This window comes from Lasiodiplodia theobromae, assembly GCF_012971845.1.
Source record: "Lasiodiplodia theobromae strain AM2As chromosome Unknown scaffold_30, whole genome shotgun sequence".
NCBI lineage: Eukaryota > Fungi > Ascomycota > Dothideomycetes > Botryosphaeriales > Botryosphaeriaceae > Lasiodiplodia > Lasiodiplodia theobromae.
Genome location: NW_023336506.1, coordinates 152,456 through 165,624, shown reverse-complemented (window position 1 = coordinate 165,624; position 13,169 = coordinate 152,456). Strand labels below are relative to the sequence as shown.

The window sequence follows — 13,169 nt, the reverse complement described above, 5'->3', positions numbered from 1 at the left end:
AAGCCAGAAGGTTCCAAGAGCGCAGTTCTACGACCCTCAACTGCTTGTGATCATGTTCAAAATGGTGCACGGTCCGTTTGGGCAGGTGTCCGTGCACGCTTGCAAGGAATGCCGTGCGTCACCAGCCGCGAGCTTGCACGATCTCCACCACTCCACTCTCCGCTGTCGCCTTGGAGCTGTCCACACCTCGTCCATCCTTTTCGCACCGGTCTCAACACCGTTGCGCCTTTCGCACGACACTGCCGCTTAGTCGGCCGCCATGGTCCTTGAGGAAGCCACCAACCCGGCGAACGCGCCGCCCGATTCCTTTGCTGATAATGCGTATCCGTCCGACACCGACCCGTACTCTACTTCCAATGGCAGTCCGCAGCAATCAAACGTCCGAATCGACCTTAGCGAATTCCCGCTGCCGCCGCCAATTCTCGGCGCTCTCGTGGGATATCCTCGCTCACGCGTTGTGGGCAACGTCACCGAATATATGAAGGCCGCAACGCACGTCTTACACCGTACGTTAACAGAAGATGAAGCTAAAGCGCTTACGTATCATGTCGCCAAGGCGAGCAGCACATCGGCCTATGGTGCATCCGTCGGCGCCCTTGTGGCTATGGCTCGCTGCTACCAGACTAGGAGGGAGTTCAAATTCCCGTTTTGGAATCCATCGAGCGCCCCAGGCTGGAATCCTGACATTCTGGGTCCGCTGAAGGGGCAGGCAGCTCGCACGGCGTACCAGCTACTTCGCATCCCGCCATACTGGTTCATCGGTGCCTTTACAGCTGGGATACTGGCGCAGAGCTACTCTACCGCGATCGGAACCATTTCAATCGCGCAGGATGAGCGATTGAAGGCGTTGAATGAGGCAATTAAGCAGCTTGCCAAGAACAGGTCTGGCCTCCCTAGCCGCCAGCCCGCGCCCAACGCTCCTCGCCCAGCCCCAGCCTCGCAAAGCGATGGCAATGGTATGTACGATGATATGTCACCGGCCTCCGGCTCGTATAGCGAAAGCCCGGCGCGCTCAGACTCGCCCAAAGATGCCGCATCACGTTGGGGCCAGGACCGACCGGTTGCTCCATCTGGTTCGTATGACGATGCATCGCCAACTGGCGGCTTGGGCCCCTTTGATTCGGGCATCTCTTCAGCCGGCGGCTCCGCATGGGACCGTGTCAGACAACAAGCTTCCTCAGGGCAGGGGCCCCCAAGTGGATCTTCTGCGCCGTGGGCCAGATCCACACAGAAAGAACAACGTACAGGATCGACTTTTGGGGATAGCTTCACATTCTCGAGCAGCGAAGAGGAGAGGCAGCTTGCGAAGGCTGAGGCACAGAGAGAGTTCGATGAAAGGATCGAGAAAGAGAGGAGAGGTGCGGATTTCAATGAAGGCAGCAAGAGATGGTGAGGACATCTGCAGCCAGCCATCGACGGGACGCTGGATGTTAGCTCACATCTCCCCTCCAAAACCTACGACAAGATTCAAATGAACGCGGAAGCATATCCCCAATACAAACTCGCCATGAATGGGCATGTTACTATTTGCCCGGCCCATCAGTGAAGCTTTGTTTCTTTTGCTTTTGAGGGAAAGGGCAACACGGACAAGGGTGCACTCTCCTATTGCGTCTGATGGCTGCCGCTGATCTTGTTTCCTTTTCCCTTTTTCGCGGTCAGCCTTGGCAGGCACCCACGAAAGACGACTCCAATGAGGTGCAATTGCGTCGTAATCCTCTGTCATTCGCGCAAAATGCGGGCGAGAATTACCTGCCATGAGAGCCGGGCTTTAAATTACGACCGTGCTCGCGACACGGTTTGAAACACGCCACTTGAGTCAGCGAGCATGCATGAGGCACTGTGCCTTTTCTAAATAAGGATTTTCAGTTTTCCTAGGCCGAAGCCGATCTACAACTTCCCCCGGCTGTCGCCGACTGCAAGTGTTGGTATGCTCGCACTCGGTTTGAAACTACAGGACCGGTGTGTATGCAGCTTGAGCATTTCCGAAAAAAAAAAAACGCGGTGGTCAAGACATGCGGAGCCCAACCTTGCTTCAGCGTGAGCAAGACGGGTCTCTCCTCCCCTTCCCGAACCGGGGTGGCGCAGGCAAGGGATCTGGATCGTCAGCCACAGCGGTTCGGCGGCGATGGAAAGGATAAACACGCGAGGTGCAGGGCGTTTTGGGCTAGCGGATCGCCTGTGCTCCCGAATCGGGTGCGGTAGCGCGGCGGGGAGACGGAGTTGGTCAGGGTCAGTGCGCTGCGGCTCTGCCCTGCAGTCGTGCAACTCACATCAGGACGGCGGACCCGCGCTGCAGCGGCGGGCGGTGAAGGGCGTGCAGCGCGGCTGCTGGGCCGGCGGCGAGCGGACGGGCTGGTAAACGGCGGCGGCGGCAAGGCGGGCGCTGGTGCCAGTGCTGGTGCTGTTGCTGCAGTGCAATTTCCCACGCGACCAGGGGCTCGGCGCGCCAGCCAATCCCACGCGGCTGGCTTCGACCTCTGTCTGTGCCTGCGCGGCGCTGCTCTTGCCTGCGCCTGGGCTTGTGCTCCCGACGCACGTCGCACGTCGCCAGTCCTCCGCCGCTCCTGCCTCTCTCTGCCTCTCTCTCTTCCGCCGTTGGACGCTTCCCACCCAGTCACTCGTTCAGTGTCCCGCGCGCCGCCAGCAACCCACGTCAATCCGTCTGAGACACGCGCCCCCGACACCGCCCGACCGCCGGCTGTCTCGTGTTTGCTGCAAACGAGTGATGGAGTTTTGACCGACCACGGCCACTTCCTGTGTGACGGACGCGTCCGACAACCGCCATGTCGTCTCGTCGCCTGCGGCCCACGACCGCCTTCTCCACGGCCGTCCTGCTGTCGCTCGCCACCGTCGCCATGGCCCAGAACTCGTCCTGCATTTCTCTGGCCGGCTCCACCCAGTGCCCTGCTTTCAACACCGCTTCCGTTTCCACCGGCGATTCTCTGACCGGTCTCTTGTGCGCCGCCTCTGCCTGCTCGAACTGACCCCGGCTGACTCCGCCTCTTCCAGTCCATTTCTCGCATACGTATCTGACACGGACTCGTTCGACCAGTATCTTGCCGCCTACGTGCAATCCAGCTTTGTGCAACAGAGGTACGTGCCCTCAATGGCCTCGCACCACTCTTGCTCACCTGTGCTAGATATGTCCAGCTGCTGGGTTGTTCCAACATCGACCTTGACAACACCACCAACGTCTATGCCAGATACACTACTAGCGTATTGTGTAATGCTATTGTACAGAACTCAATTGACGACTGCTCCTTGTCCGACGATGAATCCCGCCCGCTCTGCGCTGACACCTGCGTACGCTCCGCCCCCAGCAAGCTCTGCAGTCCAGCCACTGACCCCCACAGGCCGAATATGCCATCAGCGAGCAGGAAATCGCTGCCGCCCCGGCGCTTTGCGGAACGACGAGCGACAATGTCAATACGCAGATCCGTGCTGACTTCACCAACTGTGCTCTTCCCGCCAACTCCCTTACTGGTACTTGCATCTCAGGCGTCCAAAATGAGCCCAACAATTGCGGCTATCTCGACAACCTCCAAGGCCTGTGCTCTTTCTGCGCCTCTAGCTCTCCAAACGCAACCGATTCGTGCTGCAACAACTCCAACGTGAACGAACGTTGTCAAAACGTGGAGCTGCCGACAACGACTTCCATGCCCCCACTGTTCACGAGCTCGACAGCCAGCCCAACCGCAACATCGGCCGCAGGAAATGGAAGCGGTGTTCGGCGCGGCCTCTCTCCGGGTCAGATCGCTGGCATTGTCATCGGCGCTGTCCTGGGTGCTGCACTTCTGTTGACCTTTATGATTTGCGCCTGCATCATCTTCCGACGGCGTCGGGCAAGTCAAGTCGGCAGCGTCTTCAACACACCCTCGCCATCACGTGGGAACACAGTCGCACCCGCCATGTCGTACTCTAATATGCGCGAGCAACCACCCATCCCTCCTACTGGTCGTGTCGCTCGCATGAATGCCCTCGAAGAGACGTCGAGCTCTGATCCATACAGCAGCCCTCGCGAAGGCCACAGGTACGGCCAATCTGATGGATCTGGTGGAAGCCCGCGCTCTGCAGTCGTCGCTGCCGGTAGATTGCCAAAACGCAATGGCTCCCTCTCTAGCTCATCCAGGCTTAATATTGGAGACGAGCCTCGCTCTCCCGAACCGAACAGTAACGACGAGGAGTTTTCGTCACCTGAGATGGGCAGTGGCCAGTCGGAACAGCTACCTTTCTTCAAGGATTATTATTCGCAGGACGAAATTAGGCCCGGCGACTCAGTCGCTGTCTTGTGGGCGTACCAACCTCGCGCCAACGACGAATTTGATCTCGAGAGAGGCGAAATGATCAAGGTGATGGGAATTTGGGATGACGGATGGGCTACTGGGATGAAGATAACACAAACTGCAGATGATTGGGACGCAGACAGAAAGATGCAGCGCGATAGCGGAATGTCAAACGGCAGTCAACGTCTAGTGGAGACTGTGGGCGAGGTCAAGGCCTTCCCGGTAAGTGTGGAAACATTGTCCACGTCGAATTTTTCACTGATAATGCTGACTCTTATCAAAGCTTGTCTGTGTTTGTTTACCTCAGCATTGGAGGAAAACGATAGACGGCGACTCCTCCGCGGGCGATTCTGACAGGCCACCAACTCACAGCCCCTGAGCTACCAATTTCCCCACCCCAAGCAACGGGGCATTCTCGACTTTTCATGCCGGTACGATGATGGCGTTCATGTTCTTACTTCTTCCGAGACCACAACACCGCGCACGCATTGAAGGACCACTGCTTCGAAGCACTAAATTCTCAAATCCGGCAACCTGCTGCTTAAGTCTAAACAGCGGAATTCTGGAAAATGAGGGCGAGAGCAGGGGGAGAGCTCGCAGCAGCTTCCCCGGCCTTCCCTCCAAGACATTGATATCATTCTCCTTGCATACTTAGAGGATCAGCCCCCTTCTTCTTCTTCTTTTCTTGTTGAGCGTTCGATACCCCCGCGCTGGAGCCGTGGCCGGCTAGTTTGTAGAGTCTTGTACTGTTTGTGTCTGTCTTCGTTGTCCATATATCCCGACAACACTGGCCTATGTCACGCTATGCATGGCATGGCATTTAATATCCACTTTTGCCGATTCACGGTGCACGACTCCCCATGCTTTTTTTTTCTTTTCACTTGTTAGCGGCAGTGATTGAGGGGGGATGGCTGGAGACGAGAGCTCGTTCCTTCAGATGCGACCATTTTGCGCTTTGCGCTCTCGCTCAATGTACGAACCAAACACATATCAGCCAGACAGTATGGTTGAAACCGCCCAACTGGATTGAGGCCATGAGGGGCGCCTGGGGAGCCTTGTGGTTCGAGGCTTTTCAGAAAGAGTCAATGTTCCTTGCCACCCTGGGGTCGAGATTCCAGGCGCCAGACCTGGTTGTTCGCAGTTCCACACATATTGCCGCCTATTCTCTTCTCGTCTAACTTGTCCACCTGAGCGCTTGGATGAACTAAAATCTTGGATAGAGCTCCGTATAGGCGATGCAGGAAAAACCGTGGTGAAATGGAGCACTACGACGCAGTTGTACATAACGTCTCTCTTCGGTAGTGGTCATGAGGAGATCTAGCGAGCGATCCACTTGTCGCACGCTACCTCGAAGAATAGCTTTCTGCATGGTTTAATGAACTGTCGTTCTTATGGAAACGTCAAAGAACAGTCGCTGAGAGGGATGCAATGCTCCCCGGATGATCAGACAGCCAGTTTCATGTTGCGATATCCAATACCTTTCGCCCGAATTTCCTTTGGTTTGTATGCAAATGACAGTGATCAAGGGCGCCTCCGACTCCACTCGAGATGTTTACACCGCTCTTTGACTCTTGGATAAATTTGTAAAAATTGGGAATCTGTGTGCGCGGCGACTGACATAAGAGCTTCAACGATATCAAGTCTCTGCAGAAGGCACGGGTAATGAATCATTACACGGATATACGTGTTTTCATGTTCGATTGGTAGTTTCTATATACTCCGTCTGTTAAGTGTATGTAGCCTTTTGTAGACTGACAAACACCAAATGTGCTGCTGCACCACGAGCATCAAAGCTATCAAGCCTTTCCATTCGTCAAGCCATTCTTCAGCGATGCGTTGGCTTCCCGAAGTCTGATTACGGTGCTGACGTGTGTGAAACACAACGGCTCCTCCTGCTTTGTCGCCAGAAGCTGCGCGGTCTTCAAAACGTTCTTGATCTGGCGACCATTCATGTTTTGTTCAGCCAGACGGTCTAGCTCTTCCTCTGCAAATGGTGCAGCGTTTGCAATGCGATCCACAAACGAAGACCAGACATGGCGGCGGGAAGCAAGGTCCAGGTCCTCATACTGAAGCGAGAGGTGGATTCTTGACTCGAACGCCGCGTCAATGTTCTCGACACGGTTGGTCGTCAAGAACAGGATGCCGGAATAGTATTCAAGAAGCCGCAGGAAGATAGAAACCAGCTTGTTGCGTTCCAGATCGTGTGTGGAACGTGCTTCCAAGAAGACATCGGCTTCATCGAGGAGAAGAATGGAGTTCCATTTGGTGTTCATCTCCAGGATGTTGGAGAGTGCGGATTCGACCTCGGATGGCTTGGTTCCCAGGTCACCGGCACTCATTACGTAAAGGGGAACCTTCATGACTTCGGCCACCGACTCGGCTGTCAGCGTCTTTCCAACACCAGGTGGGCCAGAGAGCAGCATGATGATTCCGCGGCCCTTGCCAGAGATGACATCGTCGAAGCAGTCTTTGTTCTTCGCCTGGGTCTGAGCAAAAGCAAGAATGAGATCTTTCTGTTCAGGCGGCGCAACGAGCGAGTCAAAGGCTTGCTCGTTCCAGTCAATTTCCTTGATGCCTCCAATGGGGAATTTCATCCACTTCTTGTCCCTGAGAGAGTAGCCCCGGAGAATGTCGGTGCATATCAGGAACTGCTCCTCTCCCATGCAGAGATCAGTGTTTCCTTCAGGCATTGGTGGCCATGGCTCGGTTATTCCAATCCCATCATCGGACGCGGAATCATCCGAGTAGTCGTCGTAGTCCGAGTCGAACTCGTCGGAAGAGCCAAGTGGCTGCATGTCATCTGCCTTGAGTCGGCTCACGCGAACTTTCTTGTTCGGGTTGAAGCGGTTGAAGGCGTAGGTGTCAATGATGACGCGACCATTGATGCTGAATCGGGTAGGTCCCCAAGGGCCGTATCCCACGCAAACACCTTCGTACGACTTGAAGTGAAACTGAAGATGATAAGCTTGGGTCTTCTCGCCAGATAAGATACACATACGCCTTTGTAAGCCTCGAAAAGCCGGCCGCGAGCGATCAGACTTTTCTTCACCTGCTTGAGGTTTGGATGGTAATGAAGAGGATGAACGGGTAAGCTTGTGATGGGCCGGGTTCCCGAAAAGCAAGGGATTTCCAGGCAGCTGTTGACGTATCCAAACTGTTCGCCGTCCCAGTCGATAGATCTGACGGCTAGATTGAACTGTGGCGGATCACAGGAGTACGAGCCGTCGGACAGGGAATATGCGCGGTCAACGCCGTCGTCGTTGTTGTAGACGGTGACGCCGGGCTCGAAGATGGTCCAAACAGCCTGGTAAGTGATGACGCCATTGGAGAGGAGGTCACGCTTCTCGGCAATGGTGTCGCGAAGCTCTTCCTCAAGGACAGCCCAAAGAAGCTGGACATGCTCTTTGGTCTCCGGGTCAGTCTCGTTTGCACGTGCCTCGATGAATTTCTCCCAGCGATGAACGAACGGCTTGAAAGGGGCGGCGAATTCCAAGCGCTCGAGGCTGGTGGTGACGCCTGGGTACTTGTCAAACACCCTGCCCAGCACCTGTTTGAGCCGCGGGCTCTGGATAACCATGGATGCGACGCGAAGCTTCTTTCGGCCGTCATAGCATTTCGTATGACGGACAATCAGAGCATACTGAGCCGCCTCGGCGTTCTCTGGGGGCTCCTCGAGGTCATCAGGGTAAGTCGTAGTCCAGGAGACCTTTCCTTTGCTGTCCGGCTTCGTTTGGTAGAGGTCACGGATGCGAGCCATGGTGCCCGCAGGCAGGTATTGCGTGCCTTTGGTCGCGTGGATGTCGACCTGGGAGTTGGAAGGGCGCGCCATTTTCCTGGTAGTAGTTTTGAGCGCAAGGTCCGTCCATTTGAAGGGGAATGAAGATATTTATACATCAGAGGTGAGGGTGAGCCCAGGCAGCACAGGTACTGCTGCCTTCAGCATCTGCCTGGCGCTTTCCAAACATGGTAAATAAACCACCAAGGAGCAACGTGATTGGCTCCCGAGCGCGCAGGTGCTTTGGCGCGTCCAACATACAGTCCCCTCTCGCAGCCGATGGCTCATGTTGTGGGTAGTAAAAAATTCGACACTTTCGTCCGGACGATCGCTTCAACTACCCACATGTGTTATTTTTTCTAAGAACGGGCTGAGGCATAGTTACGTCTGGGGCCTTGCTATTCTTCACGCTAGCCATCGGCTGCGAGAGGGGACTGTAGCTCAACATGCGTCCGTGACTCACTCGAAGACATTGCCGAATCAGGGCAAGCCGGCCGTTGGTGGTTGCGGAAGAGCCATGGCATCATGAGCAGCACCTAGTGGTGCCGCCGGACCGCCACAAAATCCGGATCTACGCGCGATAAGATGGCCATTGCCTATCGCGGCCTAGCGCGAGCCCCTCGGCCTGCGTCAGCATCGCTGCTCGCCGCGCATCGCCGAAAGTTACGTTTCCTCTCCCCCGTCCGCAATGCCCGTCTACATTGCCGTGCAGGCCCTGTTCGACGGCATAGGGAGCATTCCCTATGCCTGGACCATCATCAAGACCCTCCCATGGCTCGCCCTCCTAGTCCTGCTGAAGCGTTACTTCGGCGGCGTTGTCAACACCTCCGAGCGTAACATGCACTCCAAGGTCGTCATGATAACAGTACGTCTCGTGCCCGCCTCAATCTGCCCACTGCTCACACTTCGCTGCGTAGGGAGGCACTGCCGGTATAGGGGCTCAGGTGGCCCGCGATCTGGCCACTCGCGGTGCTCAGCTGGTTCTCCTCACCCAGCACGAGCTGTCCGATCCTTTTATCGTCGACTACATCGATGACCTGCGCGAGACGACCAACAACAGCCTCATTACTGCTGAACAGGTCGATCTTTCGTCGCTCCACAGCATCCGCAAGTTTGCCACCAAGTGGGTCGACAATGCTCCTCCGCGTCGCTTGGACATGATCATCCTCTGCGCCAACACATTCACCCCTGCAGGCGCCAAGGTTAGGACGACTGAAGATGGCCTGGAAGAGAGCTGGGGCGTCAACTACATTGCCAACTTCCATCTGCTGAGCATCCTGAGCCCTGCCCTCCGCGCCCAGCCTCCAGACCGCGATGTTCGTGTTATCTTCAGCACATGCAGCTCCTACATGGGCGGACAGCTGCCTGACTTCTCCCAATCCGACACCGAGAAGGAGAAGAAACCAGCAAAGACCAACAAGTCGAAGAAAGCCGACCAGCCCAAACAGGTCCTCGAGTTCAAGGCCTCCTCCGCCGACGCTACCTCAAAACTCGCTTCTATGGTCTTCGCCTCGGCGTTTCAAAAGCACCTGGCTACCTACAACCGTCCTGACAAGTTCCCCATGAACTCTCGCGTCTTCGTCGTCGACCCAGGCTGGACGAGAACTCCCGGAATGCGGCGACACCTTAGTTTCGGAAGTCTATGGGGACTGGCACTATATTTGATAATGTGGCCCTTCTGGTGGCTTGTTTTGAAAAGCCCAGTCCAAGGAGCGCAAACCTACTTGTACGCTGCCATGGATGCCCAGCTAGGAAGAGCTGAAGGAGGAAAGTTCCTGAAGGAATGCAGGGAGGTGAGGTTCATGCGCGGGGAAATCGAGGATGAAAAGGTGCAAAAGGGCCTCTGGCAAGCCAGCGAAAAGACCATTGAGGAGCTTGAGAAGAAGGGCGCTATGGGACGTGCTCAGCAGAAGAAAAAGCAAGAGGACGCGGACAAGGCCAAGAAGCAGGCCGAGGAACTGGCAGCACTGGAGGAGCTGGTCAAAAAAGCCAAAGCTGCAAAAGAGCAGGATTCAAAGAAGGAGAAACAGTCCGGCTCGAAGCGGAACAAGAAGTCGGACAAGTAGCGTCTCCCTGCAGGAGCCAAATCCCAGATCATCGGTAGGGTGAATGTAAGCACCGATTATGTTGCACATGCACCGGGACGCAAGGTCACACCGCTATGCAGAATGACGCGCGAGATCCGAGATGGGAGCGTCTTCAATTGCCGGGCCGTTAGAATTCACCACCTCCGCATTTCCCAGGGAACGCTGATATCATAGAGCAGACAAGACTTTTATTTTTGTTGTGTGTTCGTTTGAAGGTAAATAAGAAGGGGAATGACCATTGTCGATGTGTCGCTGGGCGAGGCCAAATTAATAGTTTGCATTGCCTTCCTCAAGATCCAGCCAGTCGGATAAGGTGGGTCCGGAAGGGGAACAGCGCGTGCCAGGGTGGGATGATCTCCGGTTATAACCTCAATGGCACCATGTATGTCCCAGTTGAGCCCAAAGCTGACAACCTTATCTCAAAAACATTGCACATTGCGGCGAAGGCTGCGGTGAGCGCCGCATGGCTCCCGTTCGGCAACAATGGCATCGTGCGCTCATCCAGCCAGTGGGTTCGCGTGGATCGTCACGCTTCTGATGGTGACCTTCTGCTTCGGACGTCCTTTCTTGTCGGCCTCCAGGCCTTCCAGCTGGTCCAACACATCGTCGCCCTCGATGACGCGGCCAAAAACCGTGTTCTTGCCGTCCAGATGCGGGGCCGGGGCGAAGCAGATGAAGAACTGGCTGCCGTTGGTGTCGGGGCCCTTGTTGGCCATGCTCACAATGCCGCGCGCATTGTGGCGCAGAGCGGGCTTGATCTCGTCCTCGAACAGGCGGTCCGGCGTGGTGAAGATGGAGACGGAGCTCTTGGACTTGGGGTCCGAGGCCGGGCTGCCTGTCTGCACCATGAAGGAAGGGATCAGGCGGTGGAAGGGCGAGGCGTCATACTGGCCGGAGGCGCAGAGGGCGAGGAAGTTCTGCGGCAGTCAGCGGGCGCGGCGCAGCGTTGCGGCGGGAGGGCGGCGCGCACTTCGGCGGTCTTGGGGACGCTCTCACAGAAGAGCTCGATTTTGAGATCACCGAGGTCGGTGTGCAACTGCGGCGCGCGGTTAGCAGACGGCGGGCGCGGGCGGGCGAGCGAGAAGCGTACCGTGACGGACATGGCGGCGCAGGGCGAGTGGCATCCCGTCGGGCGCAGCTGCTGACGCAGTGACGTGAGTGCAAAGTGTTTCTGGCGGCGCGGTCAGCAGGCGGCCGCAGCGCTGGCCAAGTGTTTGATCGCTCCGCTGCGCTTGGAGCCCCCTCCCGTCCCTGCGCTCGCCGACCCGCCAACCGCAGCCGTCGAATCGCATCGTGACACCCTCTCCCGCCTGCGGCCTGGCTCAGAGCTGCCTGCGTCCCGTCAGCGCCACAGCCTACACCACTACGCCGGCCCACTCCTCCATCACGACCCGCCAGGCCCGTCCTCTGCACCCCTCGTCCGCCCCGGCCACCGCGCGCCCGCCCGCCCGCACCGCCGGCGCTCGACGCACCGCTGCCTGCCCGCCCACGCCAGCCTCGCGCGCATCCGCCTGAGCCAGCTCCGCTGCCCTAACCACGTCGCATCCCACTCAGACCTGTCGCACCCTCAGGCACCGCCCGACCGCCCGCCTTGCTTCAAGAGCTGGCGCTCCACGCCGAGCAGCGGTGCTCTCCCATGCCGCCCCTACCGCTGCCCAGCGCCCAAGCTCGCCTCTGAATCGCAGCCATGGCCGCCTTCGTGCGCGTCTCTGGCCCGCCGAACAGCAACTTCCTGGTCGGCTACCCCGGCATATCAGCAACATTGGTGCGTCCGCCCGCCTCCTCTGACTGCTCGCAATTGCGACCATGCTGACTGTCTCCGCGCGCCCCAGCCGCGAATAGAGGGCAAGGTCGAGATACGGCCCTTGGTCGGCGTCTCTGCCCCCGTCGCCGTCTCGCTGGTCACCATCTCTCTGCAGCGCCGCGAGAGCATACATCCTGCCGCCGACTCGGTCACCAAGAAGCACCTCGCCGCCCCGCGAAAGGAGATCACGGACATTGTGGGCAAGGAGATGCTGCTGTACCGGTCGCCGCTGGGTCGCGAAGCGGAAAGTATCCTGGCCATGGACCTGCCCTTTGTGATTTTCATTCCCTACGGCCGCGGCGGTGAGGAGATTGCGCGAAGGGTGCCGCCCGCGAGCCTGCAATTGCCCAGTCGCACCGCCGAAACGTTCTACGAGCTGGTGGTCACGGTGCAACAAGGCGCCCAAGAACAGAAGAAATACGCCTTCCCCGTCCCCATAGCGCGATACGACACCTTGTCCACGTTTGGCATGTACAACAGGCCCGAGTCCGCTGAGCGCGTGTCGGATCATCTCGTCACTCTCGGCATCTCGCTCCCGCGCTGGTCATATGGGCCGCTGGATCCCGTAAGCGTCTACATCAAGCTCTCTCCCAATCCCGATTGGATGGCCAAGGCCAAGAAAGTCACCATCCAAAAAATCACCGTCGGCATAGACGAGGAGATCATCTATAATCACGAGGGCGATGAGCCCACCCGCAAAGTGAAGTGCTTGACCAAAACCACCCAAGCGGTGGGCGTCAAGATGCCCGAAGCCGGCTATTTCACCAACCTAGGCCTGGTATTTCCAGCAAAGGACTACAGGGATAGCGAGGGCATCATGCCCCGGGGAAACACCAAGTTCCCCATGTACGGCGTGAGCGGCTTTACAACGACCGGGACACTATACAAGATCGAATATTATTTGACAGTTAAGGTATGCGCTCCTCCATGGACATCTCGAACGTTGCTCGCTAATGCGTAGCAGGCTCAAATGTCGGCGGCCAAGGACATATTACTCCGGCAGCCCATCGTCGTTTGCCCCTTTGACCATGCCGGATGCAAGCAAGAGATGGAGGCAATTGAGCAGGCAGCAAAAGATGCCGCCCATGTCAGGCCGGATAACCCAATGCTCCCCGCACCCCACATTGTCAAGGCTACCGATCCGGAGGGACTCGCCGCGCTGGGCATGGCATACGTCGGCGGACAGCGGAAGCCGCTAATCGATTGAGACAAGGATGATT

General features: G+C 57.2%; 6 protein-coding genes across 6 annotated transcripts; 4 read left to right on the top strand and 2 right to left on the bottom strand.

Annotated features, from left to right (window-relative positions):
• Nucleotides 1-259: 259 nt before the first annotated feature.
• LTHEOB_9098 (Endo-beta-protein) lies at nt 260-1,393 on the top strand (the record flags this gene model as incomplete). The annotated part of the gene is made up of 1 exon (XM_035518648.1): nt 260-1,393. The coding sequence occupies one exon, from the start codon at nt 260-262 to the stop codon at nt 1,391-1,393; it is 1,134 nt and encodes a 377-aa protein (XP_035369128.1).
• Nucleotides 1,394-2,783: 1,390 nt separating this feature from the next.
• LTHEOB_9097 (Sh3 domain protein) lies at nt 2,784-4,662 on the top strand (the record flags this gene model as incomplete). The annotated part of the gene is made up of 5 exons (XM_035518647.1): nt 2,784-2,956; nt 3,010-3,093; nt 3,141-3,303; nt 3,354-4,505; nt 4,567-4,662. 5 exons carry the CDS (start codon nt 2,784-2,786, stop codon nt 4,660-4,662), a joined length of 1,668 nt encoding a protein of 555 aa, XP_035369127.1.
• A 1,417-nt stretch (nt 4,663-6,079) lies between these two features.
• On the bottom strand, nt 6,080-8,112 carry LTHEOB_9096 (AAA family ATPAse; the record flags this gene model as incomplete). The annotated part of the gene is made up of 2 exons (XM_035518646.1): nt 6,080-7,234; nt 7,282-8,112. 2 exons carry the CDS (start codon nt 8,110-8,112, stop codon nt 6,080-6,082), a joined length of 1,986 nt encoding a protein of 661 aa, XP_035369126.1.
• Nucleotides 8,113-8,746: 634 nt separating this feature from the next.
• LTHEOB_9095 (Short chain dehydrogenase reductase) lies at nt 8,747-10,124 on the top strand (the record flags this gene model as incomplete). The annotated part of the gene is made up of 2 exons (XM_035518645.1): nt 8,747-8,923; nt 8,976-10,124. The coding sequence occupies 2 exons, from the start codon at nt 8,747-8,749 to the stop codon at nt 10,122-10,124; spliced, it is 1,326 nt and encodes a 441-aa protein (XP_035369125.1).
• A 518-nt stretch (nt 10,125-10,642) lies between these two features.
• LTHEOB_9094 (Ribosomal protein L25/L23) lies at nt 10,643-11,247 on the bottom strand (the record flags this gene model as incomplete). The annotated part of the gene is made up of 3 exons (XM_035518644.1): nt 10,643-11,062; nt 11,116-11,181; nt 11,236-11,247. 3 exons carry the CDS (start codon nt 11,245-11,247, stop codon nt 10,643-10,645), a joined length of 498 nt encoding a protein of 165 aa, XP_035369124.1.
• Nucleotides 11,248-11,832: 585 nt separating this feature from the next.
• LTHEOB_9093 (Arrestin domain-containing protein) lies at nt 11,833-13,156 on the top strand (the record flags this gene model as incomplete). Its single annotated transcript, XM_035518643.1, has 3 exons — nt 11,833-11,910; nt 11,978-12,862; nt 12,914-13,156. 3 exons carry the CDS (start codon nt 11,833-11,835, stop codon nt 13,154-13,156), a joined length of 1,206 nt encoding a protein of 401 aa, XP_035369123.1.
• Nucleotides 13,157-13,169: the final 13 nt, after the last annotated feature.